At 36.7% G+C, this 27,925-nt stretch overlaps 1 protein-coding gene across 4 annotated transcripts in view; it reads left to right on the forward strand.

Moving 5' to 3' along the window:
• LOC121873824 (phosphatidylinositol 4-kinase alpha-like) overlaps positions 1-27,925 on the forward strand; it is a 133,083-nt gene that overhangs the window by 564 nt on the left and 104,594 nt on the right. For all 4 annotated transcript variants that reach the window (XM_042377562.1, XM_042377565.1, XM_042377563.1 and 1 more), the window contains exons 2-8: positions 5,256-5,469; positions 6,958-7,137; positions 10,599-10,860; positions 11,912-12,083; positions 21,212-21,389; positions 24,152-24,361; positions 25,999-26,099. In XM_042377562.1, coding sequence (XP_042233496.1) covers positions 5,256-5,469; positions 6,958-7,137; positions 10,599-10,860; positions 11,912-12,083; positions 21,212-21,389; positions 24,152-24,361; positions 25,999-26,099 — 1,317 coding nt within the window. The remainder of the gene's footprint in view (positions 1-5,255; positions 5,470-6,957; positions 7,138-10,598; positions 10,861-11,911; positions 12,084-21,211; positions 21,390-24,151; positions 24,362-25,998; positions 26,100-27,925) is intronic.

Genomic DNA, 27,925 nt, shown 5'->3' on the forward strand with positions numbered 1-27,925 from the left:
ATTCGTGTTTCATCCATTTTTATCTTTATAGGAAGTATTTTAAAAGAGGCGACATTAACTAGAACCTGAGAGAACCTGACCTTACCAACCACAGAAACCAACATAACTGTACCTAACTTCCTAGCCACGGGGCAGACCTCCATGTTAAATAGAAAATACTAACTTTGATATCTGGCAGCTACCAAATAAAGCAACTTTGTTGAAGCGTTATGGTATAACAACGCGGGAATTATATTTGATTGTGACGTGGCATTTCGCATTTACTTTGTCGTGAGTCGATCGTTGTGTAGCTATAATCATTCTGTTGTGCCTGGAAACTACTAACAATAATAGAGGTGAAGGTTTGTTTTAGGTCGAACTTAGAATTTCAAATTTCTATTTATATAAGGAGAAAGCCCCCTCCCCCCCCACCCGGGAGCGACTAATTACCCAAATGAACCCAAATGTAGCCACAATGAAGTCAAATGATGGTCCTACAAGAATAAATCAGACTGCTAATCACTTCTCGACTAGTATTTGGTGTCATAAAGTCACAAAGAATTGGTAAACTTAATTTAATCTGAGTTAATAGATCGAGTGCATGTACCTAACATAACCTAACCTAACTCAACTCAGATTAAATTAAGTTTACCAATTTTTTCATGACTTTATGACACCAAATACTAATCGAGAAGTGATTCACAGCCCGATTTATTCTTGTAGGACCATCATTTGACTTCATTGTGGCTACATTTGGGTACATTTGGGTTCATTTGGGTAATTAGTAGTACCGCCCCCCTCAAAAAAAAGTAAAATTATAGTTTCGGTCATCCCTGTAATTAGATATCCCAACTAATCTAAGGTAACTTTACCAACCTAATCTAACTTAATGTAACCTAACCTATATCTAACCTAACCCTCCCAAGATTCCCTGGATGAACAAAACCGAAATAAAATAAAAATAGTTTCTATCATGTTCCCGGTACAACTGTATATTTTTTTAGTATTTTAAACCAATAAGACCTCCCTAATTACCAGCAATATTGGTTGTTCTAATTAGGCAGGGCTTTGGAATAGAGGTAAAATACTAAAAAGAGCACCAAACAAACCTTTTGAAAACCTTACGTATCCTTAACGAACTTGTAAAAAGGTTAAAAATACGGAGTAGTTTGATTGTGTTAATTTTTTCTACAGGTGTTTTTATCATTCCAAAAAGAGGCGACATTTACAAGAACCTAATAGAACCTGACCTAACCAACCAGAGAAACTTACCTAACTTCCTAGCTGGGGGGCTGGACCCCCTGTCATATTAAACAGAAAGTACTTAGTCAATCAGAGCGCACTCACGGTAAAATAGTGTTTGTGGGAACTTAGCCGTTCATGGCAAAATATCCAAAAAATTTTTTGTGGATGTGAGAGTATGCTCAAATCGAGTGGGTCAATTGTAAACAAACACCAGACAATAACATGCACTAACTCAGCAAATTTTCCGAGGGGTATTTACTGTAAATGATTAGTTTCATCACGTACAAAGCATGTAGAGACCTCATTTTATTGTCATGTGATCAGTTTTTCACCATGTTTATTCCTCCAATTTCCCTCGTCTTTCATGCCCTGCCCACTACAGGTGATTTATGATCTTAGATACAAAAAAATAAAAAATAAATTATATAATTAAAATAGCAAGTTTTTGCCTCTTTTAATGATAAGAACATCTTTTGAAAAAAATTACAAAATCGAACAACTCCTTCTGGTGGTAGCAGTGTTCTCATAAATTACCTTGTTTCTTTTAACTTCGAATTGATATTTAAGAATAATGTTTCTTGTACAAATGCTTAGTTTTTAATATATTTACCCTCAAACATAGACCTACTTTCAGCTGCGCCAAGGTGATTTAGCCTGTCTGCCAGAGTGGGTAGGTAGTACTGTACAGTATTATATGTACAGTACAGGGTAAACCTTTGGTCCAGGTTAACGGCAATTCGGTTGGCAAAGGTAGGTTAGGTTACCTTCTTTTGATATGGGAAACTGTTTTTCTGGTGTATATGACCTTCATTTATTTGTCCACTTTTCCACTACGGCAATTGGCTTGTTAACTGCGTGGACGGTCGGTCACATCTCTCTTATGCACTGTTGGCAAGTACAGGGCATGCACTGGCTTCAGAAAGTATCTGTACCTGCGCCAGTGTTGGTGAAGTCTGGTCTTGAAACAGCTCACATTCAGTGCCATCACAACACTCTCTGGCAGATTGCTCCTAGAGTTCACAACTTCGCTCCAAAAAAGTTTGAGTAATCCTGGAGGAGATGGCTAAGACCAGAAGGCATTGTTAAATTTTGTTCATTTTTCCCACAGATGTTCTTATCATTATAATAAGTATTTGAAAAGAGGCGAAATTTACTAGAAATTAATCGAAACTGACCTAACCAATCAAAGAACCTACCTGACCATACCTAGCTTATTTTGATATCTGGTACCAATGGAAGCAACTTTGTTAAGGTGTCTTGGTGTAATTTTATGTTTTTTTATGGAAGGTCAGGGTATGCTTGGACCATGTGAGTTGGTTGTAAACAAACTGAGCAGACAACAACACGTTCTGACTAGGCAGATCTTTTGGAGGAGTATTTACTGTTAATAATTCATTTTTTCACGTACAAAGCACATAGAGATATAATTTTAGTGTCATATGACCAGTTTTTCACCGTATTCTACTCTGCAATTTCCCTCATCATTCATGGCTTGTCCACTACAGTGATTTTCTAATCATAGATAGAGAAAATAAAAAAAAAATACTTATACCTGCATTCAAAGAAAAAAGTTGTCACTTTTAAAATAGCTACGTACTAAAATGAGAAGAATATCTGTGGAAAAAATGAACGAAATCAAACGATTCCTTCGGGTGTTAACAGTCTCCTCCAATATTACTAAAGTTTTCCTGGGAATTGTTTGAACTTGTGACTTCTTCAATATTAAGGGCAGGCATCTGCTACCTGCAGGTATGACCACTCGACTGAGGAATGGGTTAAGATTTGGTAGAGTAGTACATGGATGGAAACCTATATTAATTTGTATGTAGGATGATAGAACATAAGAAGTAAGCAGTGTAGTACGGTATTTTCCCAATTTAACGAACTAATTTGAGCCACCCATTTCTGTTAAATAAAAATTTCCGCTAAATCGAATTTCCGTTATTTTTGCTCGATTTAGTGAACTAATTAACTAAATTGAGTGTGATTCTGTTAAATTCTGCTGCTTGGCACGTGGGGTTTGTTTACATCCTCTCAGTCTGTGTCCTACCACCACTGTGTGTTGTTCACCGCTAACTGACAACTGTGCTTAGACATCATGCCGAAAGTCTCTCAGAAGTGTCAGAAAGGAAGTGGTGTGGCTATCAATTGGAATAAAGTTTGTAAATAATTTAACAAATTTAAAACAAACTCCAAACCCCCTAGTTTAAGGTAAGCTATGAATAATGTTTCTAATGGTTCTATGTACTTACTGTATCATGTATCTGAGGTGTCTCCGTAGGTGTAAGTGTATTAACAGAAGTAATCTGGATTTAGAGAACTAAATCAAACGAAAAATAACTGAAAAATTCCTTCCTCTAAATCGAGAGTTCGTTATATTGGATTCCATTAACTTGAGAGTACTGTACAGTATACTGTATACTGTATTTCTTCTATTGCATTTTTGGCAGAAATTCTTACGGTAGTTTGGGATTTTTTACTATAACGTAATGGAAAATCATGCTGTATAATATATCTTCAGTGGGTTTTCATTTCGCTAGAATGAATTTTACGGGATTTGAATATTTACTTCTCAATCATATGAACTTCTCATGATCAGCCTTTACCAATGAGGGGTCTTCACACTGCCATGTATAAAATCTGAGCATGCCAAATGTATTTGAAATGGAAATCTTCAGTCTTAGTTTTTTGTTGTGTTAAGGGTGTTCTGCTAATGACATGGTATATTTCTTGCATCCATAAGTGTCCATTATCACGAAAGCCTTATTTTAGTTGATGCCTTTAAATAATGGACAAGGCTACCCACCACCTCCAGGAACTTGTTCTATTGAAAAAAATTTTCGTATCCCAAAAATCCCCAAAACAGTTTGAGGAATTGCAATTGTCATAATTTTCCTTGGCAACTTTTTAGCTCTGAACACTAATGTACAGTATATTGATGCGATACCTCCCAGCAATGCCATATTAACTATTTACATTACATTACATCACAGTATATATGATTTGTCATAGTTAAGATGAACAAACAAAACTTATCTATCGTCCCTATCCTTGGATTTAAGAATATTATTTTAGCTTTGATTTAGTTACGTTAAGCTAGGCAGAATTACTTAGGTAAGGTATGTAAAGGTCACTGTGAAGTGTTCAGTTGGTCGATGGGAAGCATTCGTCAACAGTTTAAGCTCAAACATAGTACAGTACTGTACAGTATATACTATATCCTCAGAGCATATTTGTTGATAACAAGAACCAAACAAAAACATAATTACAAAAATTGCAATTCATTCACCTGTTGGGATATTTTTGAGGTAAGAAAGAAGTTATTTTCTATAGAATTTGTTTCAAGTTACTGGTTAACCCAGATCCCTGTTCCAAAGTACAGTACTGTACTGTACAGTATGACCTTAATTTAATGGAAAATTAAGACAAAAAAGACCTAATACAGTAATGGCTTTTAGGCTATGGCTTAAGAAATTTTTGTGCTTCACTGAGTAAGACAATAAAAAACATTTGAACTATGTCCTGATTTTAGCAGAAGAAACCACAAAGTACAGTATAGTAAAGTACAATACAGTACTGTATTGCCAAATTACATAAGTATAGTATAGCTCATTTATAGCTACATAGTAATGGGGTGTAAAGACAGAAAAGACAGAAAGTGGCTAATTAAAGAAAAAGAGGTTCTGAAATGAAATTCAGTACTGTACTGTACTTTGTGTCTCATGATATTGATACTACTGGTACAGTACTACTGAAAAATTTAGTTTGCACAAATATAGCAATGGATTTGCACAACCTACACATGTTCAGTTTTGTTTTTGCTGACAGTCTGAGCAAAAGTTTGAGTGCATGTACCCTGTAGTAGGTTTAACTTATAGATTTGTATGTCAGCTATACAGTATGCATGTATAATACTGTGTTAACTTTATTCATATCGATCAGTTTTTTAATTCACTTATATAAACTGAATAATTTATGTAAATATTGGACTGGTAATTTATTTATTTATAAAATTTCTGGGTTTAATGCAGGTAGAAAAGTTATTGGCACTCTGTCCACTTGAGAGTCATGGAGGAGTATTTCGAGTGGACCAACGCAGCCAGGATGCAGTTGTTGCTGTTGGTGTATACCTCTTGGAGTCTGGCCAGCAGCACCAGACACTCATCCTCCAGTATTTACTCAGACTTCTTCGTGCTCTTCCCAAAGCTGTTTGGCTGGATGAGAAACGGATATACCCAACTGATCGTGAGTTTAAATTATTGATTTTTGTCATTCATAGCCTCATTTGTTTCTTGAAGATACTGTATGTTTATATGCATAGAAAATGGTTTTTATTTTGAATCAGCTGCTATTAAATTAGGTACAGCTCCAACTGTAGTGGGCTTTCATGGTGTGGAAACTCGGAGGTTTTCAAAGTTAATGTGTGTAGTGTGTAGAATATGTTTTATGGAATAAAATGACAAAAATAGCAGTTACAAGAAAAATAATGAAGATTTTGCAATAAGTATGATTTAGGATTTTTTTTTTAAATAATAAGCTATCAAGAAAAATAGAAAGAGAAGTTGACAGGTTGGCTGAAAGAGGCAGTCACAAAGACCAAGAAGATGGACATCCAGGAAGTAGTGATGTGAATGGTTGATGACAAATGAAGAGATAATATGTGTTTGCTTTGGGTTCAGGCTTCCCTTCAATACACAGTCAACCCTCGATAACTCGGCACATATGTGGCTCTGGCCTTGCCGAGTTATCCTAGACTCCGACTTATCGAGGCACTTCCCCCTCCTACAAAAATACAACAATAAAAAATTATCTACCCATATATGTGTACATGTAATTAGTAAATGTTAAAAAGTAACACTACCAGTACTGGAGGCGAAGAATGAAGCATCATAGTAGGAGACACAGATGCATGGTAGGTGACACAGAGGTATGGTAGGTGACACAGAGGTATGGTAGGTGACACAGAGGCATGGTAGGTGACACAGAGGTATGGTAGGTGACACAGAGGTATGGTAGGTGACACAGAGGCATGGTAGGTGACACAGAGGCATGGTAGGTGACACAGAGGCATGGTAGGTGACACAGAGGTGGTAGGTGACACAGAGGTATGGTAGGTGACACAGAGGCATGGTAGGTGGTGGTAGGTGACACAGAGGTATGGTAGGTGACACAGAGGTATGGTAGGTGACACAGAGGCATGGTAGGTGACACAGAGGCATGGTAGGTGACACAGAGGCGTGGTAGGTGACACAGGCATGGTAGGTGACACAGAGGTATGGTAGGTGACACAGAGGTATGGTAGGTGACACAGAGGCGTGGTAGGTGACACAGGCATGGTAGGTGACACAGAGGCATGGTAGGTGGCACAGGCATGGTAGGTGACACAGAGGTATGGTAGGTGACACAGAGGGATGTGGGATTTTTTCCGCGGATGAGAAATTTGTCTCAATACCTGGCTAATGGAGATGTCACTGTAGTTTACAGATGATACAAATCAACACTGTGATCATTAGATCAGGTTAGGTTCATGTTGTAACTTTGTAAAATAATTGGTTTACAAATTCTGAATGTTGTATTCTTCTGACACTGACAGTCTTGGAAGAACATATAGTGCAAGGTAACAATGGCTGTTGTCAAAGTTTTATAGTTCAATTATTGCACAAAATTACCTGGTGCCATATATGATTTAATAACATGTCATGAAGTTTATTTTTATTAATTTATTTTACTCAGGTATGCCAGTTGCTGAGCGTTTCAGTTTCCTGCTGACAACTCTGCTGACTGATGTTGCAACCAACAGTGAAACTGTGAGGGAGGATATTATTGCTACCCAAGTTGAAGTACTTTCAACACTAACAAATGTTATTACTAGGGCTGCTCGTGATGACCAGCTACGTTCAAGTAATGGAAAATGTAAGTAAAAAGAAAAACATTTAAACAGGCAGCAGCTTATTTGAATTTTACTAATTACAGTACAGTATAAACACCAGATAACAGATTCTAAGTTACATTGAATTTTTTCATTGATCTTTCAAAGATTCCAGTATGGATTCTTGTACAGTACGCCTGGATAATTCGCGGATTTTTATATCACGGTCCTCTATTATTCGCGGATGATACCCTGGATGTACCCAAGAATGTCTAAGGACAGTTTTAAAATTGCTGGCATTGCCGTGGCCAGGACAGGGAGACATTCGTTTTAGAGACAGTAATTTCCTTTACCTGTATTGTATATGTGTGTGTGTGTAGACACACATACACACACACACACAAAACACACACAAATAAATAATAATGGAAAAATCCTCACAAATAATCAGAAAAGAATTTACTGTATTAAAAATGTTGAGTCTACCCTCAACTCCATTCTGTGCTTTGTTATTAATAGAGCACAGAGTAGACTTAAGGGTAGATTCAACATTTTTAATACTACATTTGTTTCTGATTATTTATGAGAGGATTTTCCTGTTATTATTTATATGTACAGTATGTGTTTTGTGTGTGTGTGTGTGTGTGTCTACACACACACACACACACACATACAATACAGGTAAAATAAATAATTATCTTAAGGGCAAACACATAAAAGGAATATGCATTTCTTTGTACAAATGTAAAAATTTAACCCCCATCCCGGTCAGCAAATGTTATTCGCGGATTTGGCGATTCGCGGCCATTTTGAAAATCTAACCTTGCGAATTTGAAGGGCATGCTGTATGTAGTGGCAGTTTTCATGGATACAATAATAGAATTTTAATAACTAGATACTGTTCTGTAAATATTATTGAAGGAACAGTATACAGTAGGGTATGCTATAACGAACGGATCCTACTACGAATATTCCTATAACGAACGGTTTTACTTATAAAATTGAGAATGCTATAACGAACGAAACTCCTACAACGAACATTATTTAAAAAAAAAAAATATTTTTTTCTTTTTTTACTAATTTATTGTTTTTTATTACAAGTATTAATGATATTCTTTATTTCAGGGGTTTAGATGCATATTTATGCACTTTTTTACAATTTTTACAATTTTATATTATATTTTTCAGTGTTAAGTGGTTGTATTTGGGGGCCTGGAACGGATTAATCCTATAACGAACGAATGCTATAACGAACAAGGTTCTAGAAGCAGTTAGATTCGTTATAGCATACCCCACTGTACTGTACAGTGAACCCTCACTTTACGCGGTTAATTCAACCCACGGCGCCCCGCGTAAAGTGAGAAAAGCGCAAAGTGAACAACATAACATATGGGATTAATTGAAATAGAGATCGGGCCGACCCCCAAACTCCACTTTTTCAGACACAATACCTACGTTGTAGTAAAAATAATTTCTTAATTTTATGATGGTATGCACACACAATTAGTAATTAAGAGAAATATCAATAATATTAGGTTTTTTAACACTTACATTAATAGAAAAGATGGCTGGGCACACGGGGATGGGGGGTTGGTTCCGAGGCAGAGGGCAGATTATTGATACAAGTGATACAGGTGAGGGCCAATAATCTGCCCTCTGCCTCGGAACCAACCCCCCCATCCCCGTGTGCCCAGCCATCTTTTCTACTAATGTAAGTGTTATAAAACCTAATATTATTGATATTTCTCTTAATTATTAATTGTGTGTGCATACCATCATAAAATTCAGAAGTTATTTTTACTACAACATAGTTGTGTGTCGTCAAAAAGTGGAGTTTGGGGGTCGGCCCGGTCTCTATTTCAATTAATCCCATATGTTATGTTGTTCACTTTACGCGTTTCTCACTTTCCGCGGTACCCTGTAGGTTGAATTACCCGCGTAAAGTGAGGGTTCACTGTACATGGTTGTGAGGAGAGGCTCTTAGAGTTATCAGGGTCATTCTTGGGTAATGGGAGAGTCATGTTAAGTGAAGAAGAGAGCTGCTCAGGTGGGTTAACTGGTACTGTTGTTGCAAGCTGGAGCCATGGAATGACTATATGTGCTGACAGAGTTACTGAGGATGCAAGCACCATGTGTAGTTGGGCAAAAGTCTTGGAAAAAACAGTGTAAAAGTTGACTGTTTTGCCATGTACTGTTTCTGTCTTTAAGCTCTCATTAGGCAGAAATTTTTGGTGTTATCTTTCCAATTTGTAAACTTTACTCTGAGTTGGGATCTACATCAATCCCTTCCTGGATCACTTGGTCATCAAGCACAAGGTAATGAGCCAGCCTCTTCATCGTCGGCTTATTTTTTTGTATGGTAACTTCTTTCTGCTCTACCATCTCCTCTTCATCTAGTTGTATCAGCTCTACTAAATCCCCAGGAGTTCCTCTGGATGAGAATTGAGCAGCTCGACCACTAATCTGTCGTCTCAATCTTCATACCCCACACTTTGACCTAGGTTGATTATAATCAACCAAGGTCAAAGTGTTGAGTTTTGAAGATTTAGATGACACATTTGCTATGGTTTGAATAATTATTCATGGCATTGTTAAGTTGTCAAAGTTAAGCGTGCATTCCTGCCACAGGGCTTTCCAAACTCCATTTCTGGTGCTGATCTGGAATTCATTTCTCACACTCATGAAATTTGCAGTGGCATGTAGGATGTGCTAGTGCTGTTCTCAAGTGGATGGCTTGTCAAACCCATCAATAGCTTCTAGCACATGAGATAATACCCATCTCAGTTGATACCTTTGAAATTTTGCTGTCTCTCCTTGATCAGTTGGTTGAATAAAGGAACTGGGGAGCATAAACTTGTCTCAAATGCTGTATTAAGTTGCAGTCATCCAGGAGCGTCTCAAATGCTGTATTAAGTTGCAGTCATCCAGGAGCATATAATGATATGGAGCATTATCCAGTGGGCATAAGGCCACCTCCACACAAAAAACAATTCACAAACCGATCTTCAAACACTCTCTGGATTCTATGGTCAGATGTGTACACACCAACCTTAATGAAATTTGGATGATAAAAGTAAATTGTGTATCATATATGCAAAATTTAAAAAGAGTTTGTAATAGAGGTACCCATGAATTATAGAACATGAATTTGTATTTTGCGAATTATCGAGACTCCACTGTATGTTTCTGCAATCAAAATTCAGCCAAATAATGTATTCTGTATGTTATAAACTTTGCTGTCTCATACAGTCTAATACTGTGGGGCCTAAGGTTGGCTTGTGCTTTTGCCACTGTAATGAATTATGCATTTTGGAAGAGTATGAAATTTTTGTGGAATGTTGCATGAGCTGAGAAATTATAGCATCATCAAAAGTAGCTGTAAAAGTGTATGAACAAAAGGAAATCACAAAGTAACCGAAAAAGATGAAATTGTAAGGCTCATAAATTTATCATAATGTGTCCAGCTCCATAAATGTTCTGAGTTAACAGCGTTGTTGTATTTCAGTTTCCTTGTGCCGTGGGACGGTGCCCGTCTTGCTGGGTCTGGCTCGGGCACTTGGCCGCTCTACCTCAGGGGTGCCTCTTTTTCTACAGATCTTTCCTGAGCCAGTTATCCCAACTTCAGTTCCTGCTGAGCCCCCACAAATGACAAAGAAGAAGAGTTTCATCAATTTTCGTCCCATTATTCCTCGATCTCTCTCCTCAACACTACCCTCGTGTTCTGATGTTGTCTCTCTTGTTAGTGTGGACAGTGACCGAGATGTTGGGTTAGTAAAAGGGAATTTATTTGCATTTGTAGTTGGTACTAACTTTACCCACAAATAGTTTGAATTTCTGGCTCATAAATTTTGTCCAGTTTGGCTGTTGGTTATATGTCCATTCCATAAAACATTAGACATAGCTGCTTTATGGAGTCATCTCTGATTTTCATTAAGATGCTGAAACTTGGCAAAAGCATTCATGGGGGGACAGTAAATTTGAACATGAGCAGTACAGTAGTGTATGTATTGTAATATTAGTCTCAATGGCTAAGTTTTTGTACATTTGTCCTGTTTGGAACTTGATGGGGGTTTACATGTTTTAAAATTGTCTACTTTCATCTGCTCAGTATTTTTAATATTGCTTCTCCTTTATATGATCTGTTCATGAGTTGTTCGGTGAAAATAATATAGATTAGGACATTCTTCAGAGACATGATATATGGACATACAGTTCCTCTAAGAGCAGCTAGGTTGGAAAATTTATATTAAGGAAGTAAATACAGGCATCCCCCCAGTGACAGTCAACCATTAATGATAATTAGGTTTTAACCTTGTGATCACCGTGATACTTGCCGTTATTGGTTAGAGGAAAACATTGTTCAGATTTTACTGTTTTGGTGACTGTGAAGTGATCAGTGTACATTACAGAAACTCTGTAACTTTGAAAATGGCTAGCAAGTGTCCTGCTGACTCTGGAAAAGGCAAGTGTTTGAGGAAACCATATCTCTGGAGACAAAGATTGACATTGTTAAGTGGCAGGTTTGTTATTATTAATGTGGTAAGTGTTTAATTTTTTTTTTATTTAATTAGTGTTAGATAATTTTTTCTGAGTTAGAGTGTTTAGGAATGCAACCTTATTGTAAATAGAGGGATGCCTGTGCAGGGTACTGTAACACTGTTACCCACTATGAAATAGATTAGTGTTCAATTATATACATCACAGCACTAATTAATCCCTTCATTCTGGGGATGCCACTTATAATATTTTGTTTGGCTAATGCCAGATGATTTTATTCAGTTGACTGAACCCTGTACACAAGTAGTTAAAATTTTCCAGATTGCGCATGCCAGGAGGTCCAGGGAAGCGGCCCTCTCTGCAGTCTCAACAATCAGTTCCTTATGATACAAAAGTATATTTTTTTCAAAAATACGGATCAAGCTTTGGAGCAAATTTTCCCCAACTAGCACAGTATGACCACACACTAGTATTCCCTGTACAGCATCTACAGGTAAGTTTTCTTATTTTTACGGTAAAATTTTTTGTTGCAGTTACAATTTTGTTATTGGGAATTTTCACTGACAGTTACCTGTATGTGTATAGTCAATGCTACCAAGATTGTATTAGTTACTTCATTAGGTTTTGAACGTTATTTACCGTATTTGTCGGCATATAAGACGCACCCCTATTTTACAAGGATATTTTGTGGATTTTTTTTTTTAGTATGTTTCATCATACAATTATTGAAAGTGATTTTAAATTGGTTTTGTAGGGGAAAACATATGATTTTGTGCATGTAAATACAATATATACTGGAATCAAGTAGGAAATCACATATAGTAACATTATACTAACCCAGATCTACCTCTGATCAGAGCAGCTGTGTGGCGTGTTTATATTTTGTTCAAGAGAATTACCGACAGGATGTGAAACTCGTATTTTTAGCTGTGATGTTTTGTGTTGCCGCGACCAGCCGCCAGGGTGTAGCACCATCACTATTGTTTTGGCATCATCGACTCATTGCAAATGGCTGACCGGCGGCTGAACTTTCTGTTCACATTACAGTACTTTAATCTTTCTAGGGGCATTTTCCATTTAGATAATAAACAAATGTTTCTTGAAGGTAATACAGTCATTAAATAATGTAAGACATGTATCTTGTGTGGGTTACGTATGCTGGGGAAGGAGGTACAGTGAGATGATGTGAGCTTCCCTCTGCTGTTAAGCCAATGTAATCCATTATTTACGTCTTCGGCAAATAGGCACCTCTGCCTATGGCGCTTGGCCTCCCATCCTTAATATGGGCGCATTAGACGCACAGTAATTTATGGTACATTTAAAAAAAAAAATGCGTCATACGCCGGCAAATACAGTACATTGTGTAGTTTAATTATTTGTATTTGTTGCTTAACTGAACAGGCATTTTAAACCCTTACTATTTAGATGATTAAATGTGAAAATAGCTATTCTGGTCCTTCATATTTTCACCATTTTTATAGGTGAGGCCCACAGTTGTTGTCCCTAATAAATTATGAGTGTCTCTTCTACTATACTTTCTTTTGAGAATCTTGTAAACAGTCAGATGCCTTATGGAAGATGTTCACTGTTACCAAAGTACTACTGGTTGGACCACTGGATTTATTTATCTATATTTTACCTAACAGTTCTTGTCAGATTAGTTTTTCTTTTTTTGTCTGAAAACTGGTTCTGTTGTCTCATTACTGTTTTAATTTTTTTCCAATTTACGTACCTGCCTTATACCTCGTACCTCACTACTGAGAAGTGCAGTGGAGAAGTAGCACCCTTTCCTCTCATTCCTGTGACCTGGGTTTGATATGAGAAGTTTGTCGTTTGGGATGACAGTGCCTAACATGGCAGGTTTTTTCCTGGTACAGTACACTGTACAGTACTCTGGTTTCACCCTATACTGTACTACCATTGAACCCACAATTAAGATGAAAGATTAATACCTGGATTTTTACGGGATTAGCCCACTAGGGCACAGGTCAATGACCCACATGAGGGCCTGGGAGCGAAAATATAATAAGAACATAAGAATGGAGGAAACTTCAGCGGGCCTATTGGCCTATACTGGGCAGTCCCATTTACACCCAACCCCTATTGCTCATACATCCATCTAACCTATGTTTAAAGCTATCCAGCATATTCGAGTTAATGATGATATTTGGTAACTTGTTCCATTCATCCATTACTCTATTTCCAAACCAATGTTTACCTATTTTGCGCCTAAATCTAAATTTGTCTAATTTAAAACCATTGTTACGAGTTCACTCCTGGTTGGATAGTTTGAGTACCTTTGTAATGTCCCTTATGTTTAGCCCTGACTTCCATTTACACATCTCTATCATATCACCCCTCACTCATACGTCTCTCGTTGGAGTGCAAATTAAGATGCTTTAACCTGTCTCTGTACTCAAGGTTTCTAATGCCCGGTATTAGTCTTGTCATTCTCCTCTGAATTCTTTCTAGGATGACCTCTCTAGTCTTGTAACTAACACTCCTTTGTATGAACCCAAGTACTTTATTAGCCTTGTTTCGAGCAAATACACATTGTTTACTTGGCTTAAGATTCCTACTTATCATTACTCCTAAATCTTTCTCACATTCGGATTTCTGTATAACATTGTTGTTTATCTGATATCTTGTTTCTCTGTTTACATCTCCAAGACTAAGTACAAGTACTTTACATTTGTCCACATTGAATTTCATCTGCCATTTTTCAGACCATTCGAAAAATTTGTAGTTTTGCAGAGTCCTCGTCAGATTTAATAAAACGTCCTATTTTAGTGTCATCAGCAAATTTACTTATGTTGCTGTCTATGCCGATATCTATGTCATTTATGTATATAATAAATAATAATGGTTCAAGTACTGAGCCTTGGGGTACTCCACTAGTGATGTTACTCCAATCGGAATTAGTGCCGTTAATGCTCACTCCCTGTTTCCTGTTCTGTAACCACGTACTAATCCATTTTAGAATATCTCCTCCAATGCCATGAACCTCCACTTTTCTTATTAGTCTTTCGTGGGGGACTCTGTCGAAGGCTTTACTAAAGTCAAGATATACCACATCATAGTCGTGTCCCTCATCCACTGATTCGAAAACAGTTGAAAAGAATTTTAATAAATTAGTTTGACATGAACACCCGCTTGTAAAGCCATGTTGGGAATCATTGATCAACTTGTGCTTCTCCAGGTGATTTCGAATAAAGTTTGAAATGATTGCTTCCAGTAATTTGTCTACAATTGTTGTTAGACTGATTGGTCGGTAGTTAGAGGATAGTGATCTATCTCCCTTCTTGAAAATCGGTATTACATTCGCTATCCTCCAGGATTCTGATACTACACCCGTTTTTAAGGACATGTTAAACAAATTTGCTAAGGGCATACTAAGCTCTTCCTATCTCATCGGGACCTGGCGCAAGATATAGTTGCAATAAGACCTCTGCACTCTTATTACTTACACTTCTAGATATAAAACCCAATACTCTGTTTGCCTTATTTCGAACATTAATGCACTGTTTTCTAGGCCGTAGGTCCGGGCTTACAAGTACCCCTAGGTCTCTTTCACAAGTCGACTTCTCTAGGTTTATGTTGTTAAGGCTGTATACATTGACAGTATTTGTTCTTCCAATATTAACTATGCTGCACTTGCTGGTGTTGAATTTCATTTGCCATTTTTCAGACCACCCCTGCAGTTTATTTAGATCCTCCTGTAATGCATTTGCATCCTGCCCTGAATTAATCTGCCGCCCTATTTTGGTGTCATCCGCAAACTTGCTTATGTCACTGCTGATCCCAGTATCTAGATCGTTTATGTAAATTATGAACAAGAGTGGGCCTAGTACTGACCCCTGGGGAACCCCACTGGTTACACGACCCCACTCAGATTTAACACTATCTACGCTGACCCTCTGCGTTCTATCGGTGAGCCATGATTTTATCCAATTTAAAACTTTCCCCTCGATACCATGAGCCTTAATTTTTCTCAGAAGCCTCTGATGCGGTACTCTGTCAAATACTTTGCTAAAGTCTAAGTAAATAACATCGTAATTTTCGTCATTATCTACTACCTCGAAGACTTTCCTAAAAAATGTCAGCAGATTTGTTAGACAAGATTTTCCTTTTGTAAACCCATGTTGAGAGTCGTAGATTAATTTGCTTTTCTCTAAATGCGATCGGATATTATCTGCTATAATTGATTCAAGAAATTTCCCCACTACTGACGTCAAACTGATCTGCCGGTAATTTGACGCTGATGCTCTGTCTCCCTTTTTGAATATGGGTACTACATTTGCCTGTTTCCACAAGTCTGGCACAACTCCGGTGTCTAATGATTTTGTAAATAAGTTAACGAGGGGTCCGCTAAACTGTTCCCTACACTCTTTCAAGACTCGAGGGAAAATTTTATCCGGCCCTGGAGATTTTGTCTTCTTTAGTTTATTTATCTTCTTAAGAAGATCCTCTTTTCTGATAGTGATATTCTTTAATTTCTCTTCTTCTTTTCCCTTAAATATCAGTTCCACCTCTGGAATTTCATCACGAATTTCCTCTGTGAAAACTGATAAGAAGTAGCTGTTCAATGCTTTGCTTATTTCTTCACTTCCATTGATCACTTCCCCCCTCCCGGACTTTAAAGGCCCAACTTTGTCCTTGACCTTTGTTCTATATACCTGGAAAAATCCCTTGAGATTTGCCTTGGATTCTCTTGCTATTTTGATTTCATAGTCTCTCTTTGCTTTCCTTACATTTTTCTTAACATTCCTAGATAGTTCATTATACCTATTTCTGAGCTGCTCCTCCCCTCCCTTTAATTTTTTATATATTCCTTTCTTTATTCCTATGTCATGTTTAAGTTTTCTGGTCATCCACCTTGACTCATTCTTATTTGACCTAATTTTTCTGTATGGTATATTTTGTTCTTGTGCTTTATGTAGTACACTAGTGAATATATTATAGTCATGATCAATTGTTGTGTCATGATCAATTGTTGTGTCATCTATGACCTACCCCTTCCTATTGGTGACTGATGTGACTGTTCCCAGGTGACCTCACCTAGGTACCTTCTTAACCCCTGATAAATCCGCCAACCGAAAGTTTGGGACTCTGACCATATTGTCATTGTTTTTCATTTTCCAATTTAGGGTGAACCTGATTTCTCTGTGATCACTGTTACTTAGTTCTTCCCCCACTGTGATATCTCTGATAATATTTTCTTTATTTGTTAATACTAGGTCTAATATATTGTCACCTCTAGTAGTACCTGTATAATTTTTATTTATTCTTCACATTTTCTGGTATACATGCGATCCTGGTCCCTAATAGCCTCGGATAATGAGGAGGAGTGTATATCATAAAATATGTGGTGAAAGTTGCCTGGGAACACATCCCCCTCTAATTACATTGATTCTTATAGGTAAAATTGCCCCAATATTCGTAAATTCATTGCTCGCAATTGCCCATTTTTTTTAACATCTGGGGCAGTAAGTCCAGAGAGGAATCCCAAACATCAGGTTAGTTTAAAGTGACCCAAGAAATGGATTTGTCAAAACTGTTAGAGTATTTGAGTGTGACAAATTCATTTGTCAGGTTCAGGATTCCTCTTCAGACTTGCTACACCAAATGCTTAAAAAAATGGGCGTAAGACTGTTAGGAATGCTTCCTTTGTGATAACTTGGGTATTCCTATACAGAATATTTAGAAAAAAGGCAAAAACAAGAAAAAGTTTCTTGTCCCATGATATTTAAAATGTTTCATTATACAGTACTGTACTGTATATCAGGGGTGGCCAACCTTTTACATACCATGCGTCAATTTGTTCACACACGAGTTCAGATGCGCCATACAACTCTTGTACCCCCGTCTACTTCTTGTAAAAATATGTTTATAGACATAATTAGCATTTTTACATGATAAAATTATTAAATATAAAAACAATATCTGATAAAGCAGATAAACATTACTTACCTTTAATGAGACTTTTGGGTCTGTTTTGATTTTGCCAGTCTTTCAATGTTTGGAGTTAAATTTGTGACTGAGAGCAGCAGAGAATTCTTCAAATTTGAATCAATCAGTCACGACCTCGTTTTGCTTTTAATCAATTTCATGGATGAAAATGCTTGTTCACATCTATATGTCGTTCCGAAACGACATATATAACTCTGGGCAAATTTTCTTAGTTCTGGGAAATTTTCACAGGGTAATGATCGCCAGAAATTAATCATGTCAGAAGCATTTGGGACTGAGGAAGCTCATCAAATTTCATTTTCAATAATGAATTTGTTTTCAAGTCATTAAGTTCCATTTGTATGTCACTAGGCATCTTCATTATTTTTTGTTCACTAAGTGAAAATGGGTTTATACAGGTGGCCTATCAAAAATCCGGCAACCTCGGGACCTGAGGAGTGCCGGATTTTCGAAAATGCCGGAAAACTGATGGTTATATTTGCTGTATAAGTTTAACAGAAAATGACTACCTGTACAGTCCTTTAAACAAAGAAAATTAAACACTAAATGAAAATCAAATGAAATGTTATTATATATGCTGTATACAGTAGTACCCCGATTACGTACGCGGTCAATTGTCAATTGAACCCACAGGGTACCACGTAAAGTGAAAACCCATAAAGTGAACAACAGAACATATGGGATTAATTCCAATAGAGACTGGCCCGACCCCCAAACTCCACTTTTTCCCACACAATACCTATGTTCTAGTAAAAATAACATCTTAATTTTATGATGGTACATGCACACAATTAATACTTAAGAGAAATAGAGAAATACAGTCGCCAAGTTAATGTCCATTCAAATAATGGACTCAACTCCCTCCCCCTCTTCTCACACTCCTGGCTCTTCCCTCTCTGAGAAATGATTGGGGGAAAACACTAGATTTTAAGGTATAGTAATAAATAATACCTCAAACTAAAGTTAGGATAATATAATTGACATTGCTGGATTCCTTGTAAGACCAGGAATATTTTGAATATAAATGTCATATATTTTGCACAAAAGATAACATATTTACTCAGAGTAAACATTATATCTAAAATTTGTATGTTTAATGCAAAATCTATGATGTTTATATTCAAAATGATCATCAAATTGTAAGAATTCCAGCAATGTAAATTATATTCTGGCTGGGTAATTTGTATGAATTTTATGAGCTAAAACAAATATCTTCAGTTAATAAAAAAAAAATATTCTTCACACTGTTCCAGATGGTCGGACTGTCCCTCCCTCCACCCCCCACCAACCCTCCCTACCAGATAAATGTGTGGGAAAACCAGACTATTTACCTTTTTAGTAATAAATAATACCTCAGACTAAAGCTAGGATAATATAATTGACATTGCTGGATTCCTTGTAAGACCAGGAATATTTTGAATATAAATGTCATATATTTTGCACAAAAGATAACATATTTACTCAGAGTAAACATTAGATCTAAAATTTGTATGTCTAATGCAAAATCTATGATGTTTATATTCAAAATGATCATCAAATTGTAAGAATTCCAGCAATGTAAATTATATTCTGGCCGGGTAATTTGTATGAATTTTATGAGCTAAAACATATATCTTCATTAAATAAACAAAGAAATATTTGAAAATGCGCTCCGAAATCCATGCCGGAAAACTGAAGGTTCCGGTTTATCGGTTGCCGGATTTTTGATAGGCCACCTGTAAATGCGAGTATGCAGTCTTCTTCTTTAGCAAAATCACGAAAACGACTTTCAAATGACTTGCAATAACTTGATTTTTTCAGTATATTTTGTCTAATTGCCATTATCAGCAGCACATTCACTCTGCTCTTTTAAGTGCGGAAACTGGCTCAAATCCTCATTTTCTAACTGAGAGATAACAGTTTTAACTTATCTTGAATGCATTGATGTCATTTACTAAGCTAGGAAACAATTTGTTCTTGCACTGCAGTTTCAAATTTAGATCATTGAGATATCTGGTAACATCAACTAAAAATGCCAAATCAAATAGCCAGTTTTTATCACATAAAAGGGCTCTTTCCTCAGGTAGCTCATTTTTCTCTTCTAGAAAATTATGAACAGTATTTTTCAGTTTCCAAAACCTACTCAGAACCTGTCCTCTAGAAAGCCAGCGCACCTCACAATGAAGGACAAGGTCGCCATATTCCAAATCTAACATTTCACAATATTTTCTGAATTCTCATCTGTTTAATGCTCTTGCTCTAATTTATGCACACATTTCACAACCGGTAACATAACATGCTGCAAATTTAAAGTTTTTCCACACAGTGACTCTTGGTGTATAATGCAGTGATATTTTAGTAGAGGACGATTTAAAAAGTTTTCAAGCAAAGTTGTAGTCCCGGCGACTTTACCTATCATTGACGGCGCTCCGTCAGTACACACAGTGATGAGTTTACTAGAATCTAATTGTAGATTTTCTAGGCATGATTTTACTTTGTCAAATATGTCTGATCCTCTTGTTTTTCCATGAAACGACTCAAGACTGACAAGTTCTTCAAAAACACTAAAATGATCATCAATTCCTTTAATAAAAATGCTTAACTGGACTACATCACATATGTCAGTTGATTTGTCCAAAGCTAAAGAAAAGAAAGTACAAGAATGGACAAGGTCTTTCAGTTGCTGAGATACATCATGAGAGAGTTCCTCGGTACGTCTCGTAACTGTCTGCTTTGATAGAGCAATTTCGTCTGCTTTCCTTTCAATACTTTTATCACCAAGACGTCTTGCAAATATTTGGAGACAAGGCTTAACAATTTCTTCTCCATCAGAGAAAGACTTCCTTTTTTTCGCCAACGCTAAAGCAATTGCATAGGACGCTTCTGTTATCGACAAACTTTCACAACTTTTTTTAACAAATACATTTTGTCTTCTTCTGAATTCTTCCTTTTTCTTAGTCACATATTCTTTCCGTAACTCAGACCCAAGCACGAGCTTCAGTTTTCCTTCTATTTCAGTCTGATGCTGTGTTTTATAGTGTCTATTAAGATCATGTCTTCTATTCTGTGAAAGAGTGTTTTCACAAACAATGCACAACGGTTTTCCTGACGGACCCGTTATAAATAACAACTCATTTTCCCACTGTTCATTGAATTCACGCTTATCACTTTCTGCTTTTCTTTTGCACTGTGATGGGTAACTGGAATGTAAAAACAAGGCTTAATTTTCGAAAAGTACAAAACTGCAAATGTTCAGAAAGGACAAACAAAGCACGACGTCATACCGCACCGAGCGTCGGTTGTAAACTGGCAAGAACCTGTGACGCACTGCTGGGGCAGATGCCTGGCACCTCACGGTCACACAAGTATTAAACGCGTATTGAACAGTTACGGGACGATTGCAGAACAAAAGTCCATCTTTCGTAGTTTGATTCATTAAGCATATTTTTAACTGAAAACAGATTAATGTGAAAGAAGATAACATTCGCTAAAAAGGATGTGCACGAAATAATAAAATCGCTGAAAATAATGAGTAGGCTTACTGCCTTACTTTATTATTATCACAGGGATGCAATGCACCACTTCTAATCATCCAATGCGGTTGGCCATCCCTGCTGTATATTATTTGTGTCTTTTGTACAAGATCATTAATATTTTTGTTTGTATTTTCAGACTGTTCTCTCAAATGCTAAGAAGCTGCTGGCTAAAGAAGTTTTAACAGTATTGGATGAAATAGCCTCTGAAGTTTTTGCATCCTGCCAGGTGAAGATGTTTCCATACCGCAGTGTTCGGGAGACATTGAATCTAGTGATGGTTACGCTACTTAGAGAACTTCTTGCATATGAAAAAGGTAAGAATAATATATTCTTGTGGAGTAAGATAAGATAATAAAATGAACCTGAATAGTGATCTGTATTTCTGTATTTGGTGGTGTTTATTGCTTTGACTTTACTGTAGACTTAGTTTCAAAACCCTTGGAATATACTGTACATGCAATAGCTGTTGTGCAGTACTGTATTCCTAAATGAGTGAGACACTTGCTGGCTGAAGGATGGCTCCTTCTCCATCACGAAGGTGCTCAACAAGAGAAGTTCAGCACCTGTTGGTGGACTTTTTAAATCTATAATTGCAATAAAGGTACTTAACCGCTTGTAATTTTAAATGAATACATGATTTTATATTATTTTAATTTTTATATTTAAACTTAATAGGATTTTATTTTATTTATATCATAGTTTTAAATTATATTTCATTTTCGGTGTCAAATGGCCACAGGCTGCAACGCCGGATATTTTACCCAGTCAGTCAATCCTAAATGAGTTCTGAGGATATTATGGAAATGTATGAACATGTCTCTGTCTTCTTTATCTGTTACATCCACCTCCTATTCATCATGTGAACATTACCACACTGAGGGGTAATTCTGAATGTTTTTCTGTAGATTTTTAGAGAATACTTTGTGGAAATTGAAAGAATAGTTACTGCCTGGTTTTCAAATTCTGGCTTTCTCCCTTAAGCCAGATGGCTCTCTAAATAACACTCCCTTGACATCCAGCCCCTTATAATGTCATCCCAAAGTCAGTTTTGTTAATCCACTTAGATATACCTACTTAGGCTTCCCTTCTTCCTCTACATTCAGCCTCAAATGAAGGGAACTTAGTGTAGTGGCTGCCCAAGTGGCTGAAGGTTATACTGGAGCTGTGGCTGCCCATTTAACACCCAACAAACCAAGGTGACTGCTTCATCACCTATGAATACAAGTGAATCAGAGCAAATGTGGGTTGAGCCAGCTTTCATAACCTAACTGACAGTCCAAGTGGACAGTCATCATGATTGCCCCTCCCCAGGTCTGCTTTCACTTGACAAGAGCTAAATTCTGGTCACTTTATCTTTTACCTGACATATCTGTGGTGAGATACTGCAGGCCAAAGTGTTAGCGCTTGTTGTAAGATAAATTTTTGTTTATTATCTCTTGTCTTGTAAGGTTTGTTTACATGTTGCCATGGAAGTGTGCCAGATCATTTCTCACACTGTTCCCAAGTCCACATTTAGATGTCATGTGAGTTTTGAAAGGGCTGATTCTTTTGAACTGTCTAGCACATAAACTGGATGGACACAAGCATAATAACACTTGGAATGATGCACACTGGGTTAGAGTGACATTCACTGTCTCATTTCCTATAGAAATTAACTTGGTTATGTTTGATTTTCCAGATTTATCACCTAGTGTCCTTCAGGTTGTTTGTTAGCGAGCTAGAGGTTAACTGGCTCCATAAGTGTATTTTCAGTTGGGGTGAACTTTTAAGTCTTCCTCTATCAATTGTCTCTACTTCTTGTAGTTTAACATCACAATATGGAGTGCCTTATTCATGAAGCACTCAATACAGGTATATACTTATTTGTTAGTATAATTGTTTTTAATGAAATATATGCAGTTAATTTTGTTATTTTGAAAAACTTTCTATTTTCTAAATTTCAAGACTTGTGTATATTTTTTGGAGATTTAATATAATGAGAGCTTCATTGTGAATGAAATTTTTTTTTAGTTATAAGGACATAAGGGGTCATTAGGCATCTAAATTTTCAGTTCAGCACCTGATGGTGGACTTTTAAAATTTTTAATTGCAATAAAGGTACTTAACTTAACCGCTTGTAATTTGCTATGGGTTTTGAATGAGAGCTCTTAACAATTAGGTTGAACATCTGAGGGAAAATTAAGTTAAGAATTATATTATTTCTGTTCTTTTCTTAACCCCATTTTTGGGGCGTTAACTAGTTCAATGCATTGTTTGTTGTCACAAAGTTTTAACAAGGCTACTCCAGATCTCTTCCCTTTTACTACTTTATGCTGCCATATCATTTTCATGATATAGCTGTAGCTATGTATTATGCTGGAAGTTTGAACATTGAATTAGGGGAGTTATTAGAGGACTAGGTTTTATACTCACAATATGTCCTGGTTTGTGAATTCTTCTGGATACATTCTTGGAGGCGTTGATCCTTTGATAGCATTATTGCAACTGCCAGTCATAAGTTGTCTTTCCCCAGGAAGACATAAATAAGAACCTGTGATGGTCAAAGGGATGTAACAGTCAGTGGCTGCTAAAGACTCATTGCTTTGTATCCAGGTAAATTTGTATTGGAAGCTAGCAGACCTGTCCAACCTGATCCAATTACAACATCCTTCAATTGGCTAAATTCATATTTGTTATTCAATACAATGAAAATTACCTGAACTAAGGCCTGTCTTTTCTCCAGATCATAATGGTAACATTGATATTAACTTATCATGCTCCTTCCAACAAATGTTTGAGCTCTACCAGATTGCACTGTTTTCTTATGTACAGTATCTGTTTCTGTCCTTTCATCACAGATAAACGTTGAAAGTTTATGCACCATACTCATCATCTTAATTTTTCTGAACCTTTGTTAAGTTTTTGCTTAAAGATTGAAGGTGTGCATGAGGTTTATCATTCATAAAAAAAGTTTTGTAAGAAATGTAAGGTTCTGAATTTGTCATAAGGGACATTTATGACTTGCCAACATCGCTCTAGTTTTATATTTTTTGGACCTTCACTATCCATTAATAAGATATTACTTTTGTCTTCTCAGATCTTCCTGTGCCATTCACCCGAGATGTGCAGGACTTTGTGAAAGGTCTTTTCCTGTCAGGTCAGACTGAATTAGCTGTGCAACAAAGTGAGAGTGGAGAAAAGAGTGATCTTAACAAGAAAATTCCATCAATCAACCCCTACAGGCTCAATGTCCAGGCTAATGCTGCCTGTATTGATCTTTTGGTGTGGGCCAGTACTGATGAGTCTGGTAGGTTGTTTTTTTTTCTTTTTTTATGAAGTGGAAGAAACGAAAGCTTAGTAATAAAAAAATTATATTCCAAAAATATAAGTATGAAAACAGAGGAGAAAACTAAAATGGGGATTGAAGGGTGGGGTGGAGGTGACACAAGATGGATGGGGGATGGTCGTATAGGAAGCAACAGTGTGTATATACAGTATGGTTGGAAAACATATTGTTAGGCAAAATTTGGGGAGTGACCTGCTGCTGGGGTGATGTATGAAGCAACACAGGTAAACCTGATGGATATCTTGGACTCGTAATGTTTACAGGGGACACAGCAATACATATGGTAAGGCACCTAGTAAAATGAATGACAGCAAATGAGAGGGTCAGTGTTCCTCTTATTTCTAGCATAACAGACCAGATAATAGAGAAAAGGACCCATGTCTGAGACAGAACATCCCAAAATGTGAGACTACCTTTTTGGATTTGTAAAGTATTTTATTCAATATACTGAACAGTACAATATAAAATGGTGTTTAAAGCCTTTACATGGATATTGAGGATACCGTGTATGCTTTCACTATCTGGAAGTAGATACTTTGCAGATAATTCTTCATCATTATACTTTTGCATAACTTCACTACATCGATGAAAAGGCATTAGATAGAACAACAAATTAATTTCTTTGCACCTGAGCATTATGGTGTTCCTGTCACACACCCAAGATCCTAGTTTGTGGCTTCTTGTGCTCATCCACCACAAACCAACATTGCTGAATGATGAAATTGTAAACTGAATTCCATAAAGGTTATCTGTAAATTATCTTCTATAGAGATGAGCAAGTATATTCTTACTATTTTGTTTATAAATAACAAGGGCAGGGAGAGATCAGAGAAATTTTTTTGTTAGAACAATTCACCAAAGTGTCACCTTGCCAAGGATTAAAGATATTTGAAGCAGGATAACTTAAACTAATAGGAAAACTCTTGTAGCAGGAAAATCCATATGGCTAGTGCTAGTTTGGGATAAAAGCAATTGTAAGTTGGCAGAGATTATGCAGAAAGGAATTTCAGCAGAATAGTCATTGTCCTTCCCACATGCCCCTGTGGCTTATTTTAAGTGAAGCTGATCGAAAGTTCACTGGGGAAATATCTGTAGAATGGGAAAGTAATAAGGTGTTCCTAGAACTGTGCAGTGCTGGAGGCTTTCTGATAAGGTCATTATTGTTAATTGTTTGGTGACTATTTTCTGTACCAAGTTGAGGAGGTTAAGTACCCCAACACTACGGTCATAGATGAGAACAATGCAAGTACTGTACAGGTATTCCATCAAAGTGCACATGACATGCATCAGTGTTTGTCACCTGTAATTTCTGGCTCTGAGCTGTGTTAAATCCCTAAAATACCTAAATTATTAAGTCTCAGATCTGGGTCATTTTGTCTTGGGCTGTTTTCTCCTTGTCCTCTACATCCTGTCTTAAAGTGGGAAAGGGATTGTAAAAATTAGAGAAAATAATAAATAAAGACATCTTTTAAATATTTTTGAGTAACATATCCTCAGCTCTAGAAATCACATGGGTTTAAGTGAATGTTATCACCATTTGACTCAGTATTCCATTATCCTTCACGAGTTTTCACCACTTTCTGTGCTTGTATTCTCAGAGGCGGAGAGTTTGTGCAATCGACTGACTGAGAAGGCAAATGTCCCTCATGGTCACCGCCTGGTTCTTGCTCATATGCCTTTGCTGCTGGTGTGTCTAGAGGTAAGATATTGGTATTGAGTGATAGGCTGAAGACATTTGTGAGTATTTTTTATTTTATTTATTTATTTATTTTTTTGCAAGATCTTTAAGTTTTAGTTTAAAGACAAGTCAGGTTACAATGGACTCATTTCCCTGTATAGTTCATAGTTGCCAACCAAAGTGACTAATTCATTTGATATCTGGTCTGCTTAAATTGTTCCTGGTCAAAATTGTTATTAGTAGCTTTGTTGGTAGAGTGTTCACCTTACAAGTAGTGTTCTGGGTTTTATTTCCCAGCTAGACTAGAGGACTGGGCTTCTTCCTTGTACACTAGTTCTTGTTCACTCAGCATAAATGAGATATATTATTAAGTGCAGTCACTTATGGTGAAATAACACCCCATTGGACCAAGTATCCACCAAAGGTATTGGAAAACTAACTAGCTGATGATTGTTAAGAGTCAGATCACCACCTGCCCAGCTACCCTGCATTAAAGAAGAAAATATTTCTCTGAATAAAAGCTTACAGTATTGAAGGGGTTAACCCAGTCTTATTCAGTTTTTGTATAAATTATTTCACTGATAATTTCTGAAGCATGTTCTACTTTTATTCATGACTTTATTTAATCCACGTCCTATGATCCTGGGCTTCTTTAAATCGACATTGTCTTTTTACCACAGCATGTAGTGAAGACTAAGAGTGTGTCATGTGACACTCATCATAGTAAGAGAGAATAATAACTGATTTAGAATGATAGGTTTTTTTTTTAATGACAATGTGAAACAGTTAATATCATAAACAATCACTGATTAGATACCTTAATCATGACTTATGTTGCTCAGTGGTAGAACATTCACCTCAGAAATGAAGGATTTGGGGCTAAATTCCTGGCTGATGTCTAGGACTTGGTTCCCTCCTGGTACATTAACCCTTGAGGAAGAAGCAGTAAAATGATCAGGTTATCATCATTATCCTCAGTGTTGTACGGCCATTTTCCATGTTTACATGGGTACACTTACTAATGGTAGAAGCCTTTGGTGGACAAGCATTGTACCATAGGGGTTTATAATCCACTAGCTGCTGAAAGTTAAGAAACTTGGGATCGTCACCTGTCTGGCCACCTGCATTAAACCAAGAAAAGATTTACATACATAAAAATAAATAAATCCACCTGAGGTCTTTTGTGGAAGGGGAACACAATAACAATAGCAGAACACATATGGTAAGACAGTTCTAGAAAGAATGAATAACCACAAGTTGAGGAGAGTCTGTGTTGTTTTTTATGCTGACCATCCTGTTCTGTGTGGTAAAGAGCTTGCAAGAGTTATTGATAAGTAACTAGATATTTCTTTAAAAGTATTATTAACATATGTGATGGAATTCATTTAGATACAGTAGTTCCTTTTACTGGTTGAATTGAGATGTATATTACTTTGTTAAGATTTTTTGTAATGGCTGACAAAAGAACTGATTTCAGCTGTACTGTTCTGGATTGCAAATGTCACTATTGAGTTAGAAATAAATTTGAAGGTTAAGAAGGTGTACAAGTAAAATAGAGCAAACTGTGATGAAGAATCTCATATACCCATTCTTTAACCACACTGTCCAAGATTGTTACTATTTATTCTGGGCCATTCTCAACTGTTAATGACTGATGTTTGTTGTTTAAATGACAGTATATATCAGGGGTGGGCAAAATGCGGTTCACGAGCTGCATGCTGCTCTTTAACACTTAATGTGTGGCTCACGAAAATATCTTGGCTGAACTTATTTTTGTACCGGTAAATAAGAAAAATGTTTGAGCTTTGTATTTATAAACTGAGAGGCCACTGGATTAATACATAAGT

The sequence above is a fragment of the Homarus americanus genome, unplaced genomic scaffold (genome assembly GCF_018991925.1).
Source record: "Homarus americanus isolate GMGI-L3 unplaced genomic scaffold, GMGI_Hamer_2.0 scaffold25827, whole genome shotgun sequence".
Taxonomy (NCBI): domain Eukaryota; kingdom Metazoa; phylum Arthropoda; class Malacostraca; order Decapoda; family Nephropidae; genus Homarus; species Homarus americanus.